The sequence below is a fragment of the Mandrillus leucophaeus genome, unplaced genomic scaffold, assembly GCF_000951045.1.
Source record: "Mandrillus leucophaeus isolate KB7577 unplaced genomic scaffold, Mleu.le_1.0 Scaffold671, whole genome shotgun sequence".
NCBI classification, from domain to species: Eukaryota; Metazoa; Chordata; class Mammalia; order Primates; family Cercopithecidae; genus Mandrillus; species Mandrillus leucophaeus.
In genome coordinates, this window is record NW_012107264.1 from 830018 (window position 1) to 839050 (window position 9033).

Genomic DNA, 9033 nt, shown 5'->3' on the forward strand with positions numbered 1-9033 from the left:
AAAAAAAAAAAAAAAAAAAAAAAAAAATTAAAAGGAAAAGAAAACCCTGAAATCTGAATTAGTAGGTGAAAAAATACCACTATAATAGATGTTCTTGTTTACAGCTGTCTACATTTGGTGGGAAATCTAAGGCTGAATTGTCAAACACTGCACTACACCCAGGTGTTTGAGGCGATTTGTGGAGATTAAAATCTTGGGTTTTCTAATGCACATCAACAATAAATCCTGTTGCTTCTTCTTGTCCAGTAAAAATCAATACTTTTAGATAAGAAGCATTGATTACAAATTATTTTAAGCAGTTATTTTAAAATAACATCCAAGATTAAGTGAGAGTTTGACTTAAAGTCATTTAATCAAGGATACTAAATTAAAAGATTGCTGTGCCCTGGTGTGGCGGTTTGCAGAAGGAAAGGTGATGATCATTAACATGCACCATACCAGGTGCTTAAAGTGGGTTACAACATTTGATGCTCACTGTAAGTCAGGAGACAGATTTTTGTTTTTTTATTATACTTTAAGTTCTAGAGTACATGTGCACAACGTGCAGGTTTGTCACATAGGTATACATGTGCCATGTTGGTTTGCTGCACCCATCAGCTCATCATTTACATTAGGTATTTCTCCCAATGCTGTCCCTCCCCCAGACCCCCACCCCCCGACAGGTCCCGGTGTGTGATGTTCCCTGCACTGTGTCCAAGTGATCTCATTGTTCAATTCCCACCTATGAGTGAGAACATGCGGTGTTTGGTTTTCTGCAAGAGACAGAAATTTTTATCCATATTCTATTGCTCAGAAAACTTAGGGTGAGAGAAGTTCAATCACATTCCCAAAGACACAGCTCCCAGTCTGAGAGCAGGAATAAAATGTAAGTCTATTCACCCATCTCAAGTTCTTTTCACTATGTTCTCTAGATATCAGAATATATTTAGCACGTATATTATAAGGTTGGGTTATTTTTCCTACCAACGTTTCCTCTTCCTCACTCCTCATCTCCCAAAAAGACACTCTTCTAATCATCCCCCCCCCATTTTTTTTTTTTTTTTGTGAGACAGAGTTTCACTCTGTCGCCCAGGCTGGAGTGCAGTGTGGCCTGATCTCGGCTCACTGCAAGCTCCGCCTCCCGGGTTCCCACCATTCTCCTGCCTCAGCCTCCCGAGTAGCTGGGACTACAGGCGCCGCCACCGCGCCTGGCTAGTTTTTTGTATTTTTTTAGTAGAGACGGGGTTTCACTGGGTTAGCCAGGATGTTCTCCATCTCCTGACCTCGTGATCCCCCCGTCTCGACCTCCCAAAGTGCTGGGATTACAGGCTTGAGCCACCGCACCCGGCCTAATCCTCCCCTCTTGATCTCTCTCACTCTTGTGTACACGTGCATGCACGTAACCCCCGACCGCACTGCCGCCACACACCCTACGCTTGTGGCAGAGAAACCAAAAAAACAGGACTACTATTTGGGATCCAGAACTCCAGCCTAGACTCCATCTGTCACTGCAGTCAAGTCACTAATCTCAGCTTCCTCATTGGTAAACTGATGTGTTTCCTATAATTTTATCTCTAAGTGTGTAACTGGCCGGGTGCAGTGGCTCACGCTTGTAATCCCAGCACTTTAGGAGGCCGAGGCGGGCGGATCACGAGGCCACGAGATCAGGCGATTGAGACCATCCTGGCCAACATGGTGAAACCCTGTCTCTATTAAAATACAAAAAATTAGCAGGGCATGGTGGTGCACACCTGTAGTCCCAACTACTGGGGAGGCCGAGGTGTGGGGTGGGGCTGGGGCGGGGAAATCGCTTGAAGCCGGGAGGTGGAGCTTGCAGTGAGCCGAGATCGCGCCACTGCACTCCAGCCTGCGCGACAGAGCGAGACTCTGTCTCAAACAAACAAACAAAAAGTGTGTAACTGTTTTATTATCAAGTATTGTTATATTTTAACATCTATGCTCTTTCGAAAAGTATATAACTAATTGCCTATCATCAAACATTTTTATACTTTAACATCTATACTTCCCTAAGTGAAGTGGAGAATTGATATTTTCTGGTTACTTTTATGCCTCTGCACCATCAGCAATTTCAAGCCTTCAGTCCTACCTTGTCCAATATGGCAGCCATCCATAGCCTCAAGTGGCTACTGAGTACTTAATATGTGGCTGATACAACTTAGAAAGTGAATTTTAATTTAATTTAATTTTAATTTAAAACCAAAGGTGAGATTTTTTCACTGGAACTGATTGCACTTTAACCACTGAAGTTTCAGCATCTGAACTGAAATGTGCTCTTTACTATAAAATACACATCAGATTTCAGTGTTAGTTTAGAAACAAGAATACAAAAATCTCATTAATTTTGTATTAATTACATGTTGAAATGATAATACTTTAGATATATTGGCTTAATTTGATACATTATTGAAATTAATTTAACCTGTCTCTCTTTTTAAAACATTTTATTTTGACAACCAGAATAACTAAAATGTGTGAGTCACATTATATTTCCAATGGACAGGGCTGCTGTAATTGTAATAGCTCCAAGACGGGGTTTGGGTATCTGTCTTCAGGTAATCCTTAAACTTAGCTGCTATTGAGAATGTCATCTGCTTGAAGATGCAGCAGCAATTTTGTGTATCAACTCCTTTGTTTGTGATTTATTCTCTAAAATAATGTGATTAAATAATCTCGCTTTCTTTGGTCATCTATCTGTATATTAACTGGAGGGGGAAAAAAAAAGGTCTTAATCTATTAACAGTTTACAGGACCCAAGTATTGCAGAGGGATTGTTATATCCAACTCATTTTAAGTGTTATCATAAAACTGTGCCTGGGACCAGCTTAACGCAAACTATATTCTCTAGAGACAAAGGAGAGTCACCTTTTGAAAGCCAGCCATCCTTCACATACACTGCAAAGGAGTTCCAGTGGTGAGACGGCACTGTTTGTGTATGTGTGTGTTTTGGTTAGAGTATAGTGACACCACTTATAATAAGGATTAAAGACCCTGAGAGGGGAGAGTGGTGGACGTAGTAGAATTCCCCTTAACATTCCCCCATGTACCTTCTGGTGTGTCTTTCTCTACGCAAAAACCAGAAGGCTAAAAACCACATTATATACATTCCCGCAAAGCTTGGATAGCAGATATGATTTAGACTTGGCAGATTATATGCATCCATGTGAAATTTGGAAAGTGGGATGTGAAAGTGGAGGTCACCTCCAGTAGCCGTGTTAAAGGAAATGAGTAAAATTTCCTTTTTATCAGGCCGGGCGCAGTGGCTCAAGCCTGTAATCCCAGCACTTTGGGAGGCTGAGACGGGCGGATCACGAGGTCAGCAGATCGAGACCATCCTGGCTAACACGGCGAAACCCTGTCTCTACTAAAAAATACAAAAAACTAGCCAGGCGAGGTGGCGGGCGCCTGTAGTCCCAGCTACTCGGGAGGCTGGGGCAGGAGAATGGCCGGAACCCGGGAGGCGGAGCTTGCAGTGAGCTGAGATTGCGCCGCTGCACTCCAGCCTGGGCGACAGAGCGAGACTCCGTCTCCAAACAAAACAAAACAAAAAAAATTTCCTTTTTAGCTAAAATATATCAAATACTATCACTTCATCAAATCATCATTACAAAATTATTAATAACCTATATTTTACTCATTTTTTATATGAAGTCTTTAGAATACGTTATATATTTTACGCCTGTTGTCCATCTGCATTTGGACTAGCCACTTTTCAAGTACTCAGTTGCCACCAGAGGTTGTACCGTGTAGCTCTAGGGCAGGGGTTAGCACACTTTTTCTGTGAAAAGTCAGATAGAAATATTTTAGGTTTGTGAGACACAGTTTCCATTGCATTCTATTGTCTCCTTTATTTTTGTTTCTGTTTTTAAAGATACTTTTACAAATATAAAAGCCATTTTTAGTTCATGCATGATACAATTACAGGCTGCCTCAGGCTATGATTTTCAGTCCCTGCTCTAGAGGATGAAAATCAGCCCTTCTGAGGGTTCTCTAACTTCTATGCTAAATCCTGCCTGCTTCTAGTAGCAAGAGTCGCTTCTGTTTTCTACAATTGAATTTGGCAAATTTATACAGAACATTACTCACCTTGTTCTACAGTGTAAGGAAACGGAGACTGCAAGACTTTAAGCAACTTTCCAAGGTCATCTACCTTCTAAGCGACAGAACTAGAAAGAGAATCCATAACTGCTCAACTCCAAAGCTGACAATTTCATCCGCCGCATCATTGGCTCTCCATTATTATTAAGACTTTCTTTAGCTTGAGTAATGAACCTTCACTGATCCATCTATTTAGCTTACAAATATTTATTGAATGACAACTATGCACAAGATATGAATAATAGGAGCATTGCCTTTGACCCACATTTAAGCACATTTTTTAAAAGGCTCAAGTTTGCTATCAATTTATGAGATACAAAATGAAGTGGAAAACTGACAATTATTTGCTTACTTCAATCAACATAGACAGCAAGTCAGATAATTCAGACTTGATCCAGTTAACCCCAAATTGGCAGAGATACAAACATTTCATGTTCTCTGTCTTAATCTGTTTTGTGTTGCTATAACAGAATACCTGAGACTGGGTAATTTATAGCAGAAAGGAATTTACTGGATCACAGTTCTGGAAGCTGAGAAGTCCAAAACAGAGGGGCCACATCTCATGAGGACCTTCTTACTGTGTCATTCCATGGCAGAAAGCAAAAGGGCAAGCAAGAGAGGGCAAAACAAAGAGAACAAGAGAGGGCCAAACTTGGCTTTTATGACAAACCTACCCTCGATAACAAACTTACTCTGACGATAACGACATTCATCCATTTGTAGGTTAGAGCTCTCATGATCTATGAATTGCTTCTTAAAGACCCCACCTGTCAGTATGATTGCACTGGGGGTTTAAATTCCAACACATGAACTTTTTAAGAGAAACATTCGAACCGTAGCGTTCTCAATTTTTCTAATTCAAATACTTATTTAGCTTCAGACATAAGGAGGAACTAAAATAGATACAGAATCAAGCAGTTACAGGCTACATTTAAAATAACATTATGGATTGATCAGTCCTTAGGCTAATATGTTAGCTTATTTTTTTTTTTTAGCACATTTACTTAGCCGCATGCTTGTTCACTCCCGCTAGTTTTTGGCAGTTGTCCTCCAACACTTATGCCTTTCCTAATATACTGCAAGTGGGTCACTTATTATTTCTCTTTTAAACATTTAATAATGTCCCATATCTTAAATTGGTTTCTCTTTGGACAAGCCATCCATTATCAATCCTTCCTGAAATTGCAATTAAAATACAAACTAGATATTTATGATGATGTACGATATTCTTCATTTAAAACTCCCGAATAAACCTCTTTCTGTTCAATGCCTCTACTACCCATAATGATACATATGAGCTACACTGGATCATCTCCTTTGAGAATATTGATGAGCTTATGTTCATCTATGGGACTCCCATTATGTTCAAAGTAGTGGTATCCAAAGGGTAAAATTCCTAGTATGTATGAATAAATAATATATTTTATAAGGGAAACCAAGGATTCTTCTCTCATTTTGATTTTCCTTTTCAATTCATGTGGCAACTGACATTATTTTTATTATGGGCTATAGCTTCCTCCATAACAAATAGATGTATTGTCAGGTTGGTTCTAGAGATTTTGGGAGTACCTGTCTTCTCTGGAAAGGTTACAAATACCCGGATTGAGGACTGGGAGCTTGAGCCAGAACTCCATTAGCTTTAGGGTGATTTCAGTGTATGTCTGAAGAATGAGTCCAAATGGAATAATATTTGTTTCTGGTACTGTTAAGTCAGGTCCGAAACTTTTTTTCTTACATCAAGATGGGGGAAGGAAGTGCCAATACCAGGAGAAAAAGAAAAAAAATCTATTCCTCAAAGGCTGAGAAGGAAATTTAGGAAAGCTCCAAACCATTAACTGGGGATACTAAGAAAGCAGGTACTTAAAATCTTTTGATTTAATTATTTAAAAAAATGACTTTATTCATCTAAGTTGTGAAATAATTTTCATTAGGAATATAATAAGTGTTAATAATAATTTGATCGGAATGGCATAATTCAACAACTAAAAGGTGAAATCAAGGGTTGAACTGACTTTTCAGTATGCATGTATACATACGTATATGTTTGTATGTATACATATATTTTTAATTAAATGCTGAGAAATTACAGAGAGAGACAGAGCTATAGCAATTGAAATCATGTTTTTATCATTCTCGTCTTCTTTTGCAATATAAATGAAGATTGAAAAAATTTTAGTAGACTAGTTGGCCATGAAATGGTTTGTTTTTTATGCATGTTTACTAAACTCACACATTTAAGAAAATATCTTCAGGCTCTTCAACCTATTCGATTTTTCTTTTTAATTATTGGGTGAAAATGCTTATGAACAATTTACAATGTCAATTGACAGCCTCCATGTGAATGGTTTATCTCTCTCACATTAATATGTGCAAAGTATTATTGCTCCCTCTTATGCATATCTAGCAATACCAGCATCTTAGGGATGTTCAAAAAGGTGTAAAGTTAAGGGAAGAGTTTCCGCTGAATTAAAAAATATTTGTGTATTATTTTTATGTTACTGAGATTTATTATTAAATTTGCTTTCCAACATTGCTTTCTAATTACTCCAAGCTTTCAAGAAGCCAAAACTTTGGAAGCTATGGTAATAAGCCGTTTTTAATATACCCAAAGAACAAAATAGGTATGTGTGAAGGTAAGTGCAAAACTTAAAAGTAATTTGCTGTTACCCTTTCTCTGAAGCAAAAAAGCTCTGAGTTTGAATCCTGGTGCATCCTGTTTTTGAGTGGACAAGTTATCTAACCTTTTGCACCTTTCTAAATCTCTCTAAAATTGTTGTGAGAATAAACATACATAATTTCATGTATACATATATTACCTTACAAAAATAAGGCACTGAAAAAATGATTTTTTATGTGTTAACCGGAAAAGTGTGATTATAAGGACAGGAAGTGGCATCTAAATCTGTAAGTATACGGATGCTCTTTTTCTGTAGTAGACATAGGCTGTTTTATATTTTCCTAAGCCACAACAAATGTAAAATAAGTTCATATGTATGAAATTATAGTTGACTCTTCAACAACATGGAGGTTAGGGTTGCTGATGCCCCATGTAGTACAAAATGTTCATATAACTTTTGACTCCCAAAAAACTTTTCTAATAGCCTACTGTTGACTGGAAGACTTACTGATAACATCAATAGTCAATCAATACACCTGTTGTATGTTATATGTATTACATACTGTATTCTTACAAGTAAGTAAGCTAGAGAAAAGAAAATGTTAATAAGAACATGAGTGAGAGAAAACACATTTATTATTCACTACGTGGAAGTGGATCATCATACAGGTCTCTATTCCTGTCATCTTCACAGTGAGTAGGCTGAGGAGGAGGAGGAATCGGAGCAGTTGTGGCAGAGGCAAAAGAAAATCTGCGTATAAGTGGACCTGCACAGCTTGAATCCATGTTGTTCAAGGGTCGACTGTATTTTAAATACAGGTCAATTGCCTAAGAGTTAGGATAGCCAGCACTGTTGAACAGGGACAGGTAGGATTCTGTGTAATGCAGAGAACTCTATCTCTAGCAATTTTAAAGATAATTCACAAAACAATTTGCATTTGCATTTTTCTAACACTTACCTTTTAGAAATGATGGTGTGTATCCATAAATTCAAGAAACAGTTTATTACAGTGGTTAGAGCATAAACTTTGAAAGCAGCCAGTGATGTGCCAGAATCAGCACTTGAGATAATTATTAACTAAATATTCAGATACTGCAAACCTGTAGTTAAACTATGGGTAGCTTGAAATTGGCCATGGTGGAGCATTTACACGGTGGAAATTGACAAATGCTATCAATCTAGGTCTCCCTTGCAACTACCACCTGGTTTGCCAGAAACTACTGATTCAGATATACATCTGTTTAAATGCCAACTTTAACACTTAATAGTTTATAGCCTTTAGTATCTTATCTTGCCTTCCTTTCTTGCAACTCCCAGATCTAGAAAATGATATAATTATTTATAGTCACAAGGTAGCTTTGAGGATTAAGTTAACTTATATAATCATCCAGTGCACATTCAATAAATGGTGGTCATTTTAATAAGCCAAAATCATAAAAAAGACAACAAGAAAGAGAAAATCAAAAACTAAAGGAATAACCTTCTGAGAATAGTGAATTTTTGCTGCATTAACAGATATCATTAGGCAAGAGATTCTAGATCCATAATAGAGAAAAAAAAATCCACTCCAGTTAATGCTTCACTCACCATGAAGAGACTGTTCGGTGTTTGTTCACTCTCTCCAAAGGGTGGGATAGGAGAATCAGTTCTACTAGACTTGTTTTCTTGGTTAGCTTGTTGCTCTGGGATTGGCTCATATAAGCTATCCATAGAGCCTTCCTGCAACAGGAAGATGTATGAGTCAAGGAATAACAGAATAATAATTTTCCTTGAAAAGATACCTAATTTATCCACCCACCTTTTTATAGTACTTTATTTAAATTATCCTGGGGATATGATTAAGAGTTTACAAGATGCTAATTTTCAACAGTGAACAATACAGTGAAGCCAGGAATTATTACACAGCCAGGAATTATTGTTCCCACCATTATTACAGAGCCAAGAATTTAAACAAGAGTCTAAGTGTTGCAGAGGCAGGCACACAATGAGGGAATTCCTCAAGAGGTATGTTGAAGACATGAAGTTCGAAAAACTAAATAAATGCCTATTTGAGACACCAGTAAACTGTGTTGGTCACAGATTTGAGTTACATGTATGTCTCTAATTGGTACCACCTCCTTTTATAAGAAATACAATCTGGTGATCTTAGTTTTCTCAACTGTAAAGTAGCAGTTTCTAGGGCAGAGGACGCGAAGCAAGATGACAGAATAGAAAGTTCCGGTGATCGTTTCCCCACAGCAAGGACCCCAAGTTAGCAACTATCTACACAGAGAAACTACCCCCTCATAAGAATCAAAATTCAGGTGAGCACTCCTAGTAC

At 37.9% G+C, this 9033-nt stretch overlaps 1 protein-coding gene across 1 annotated transcript in view; it reads right to left on the reverse strand.

Annotated features, from left to right (window-relative positions):
• Positions 1 to 8388, reverse strand: part of SAMSN1 (SAM domain, SH3 domain and nuclear localization signals 1) — a 157597-nt gene extending 149209 nt beyond the window's left edge. The window contains exon 1 of the mRNA XM_012001961.1: positions 8301 to 8388. Within this exon, the coding sequence (XP_011857351.1) occupies positions 8301 to 8303 (3 nt within the window). The 5' untranslated portion in view covers positions 8304 to 8388. The remainder of the gene's footprint in view (positions 1 to 8300) is intronic.
• Between the last annotated feature and the right edge of the window lie 645 nt (positions 8389 to 9033).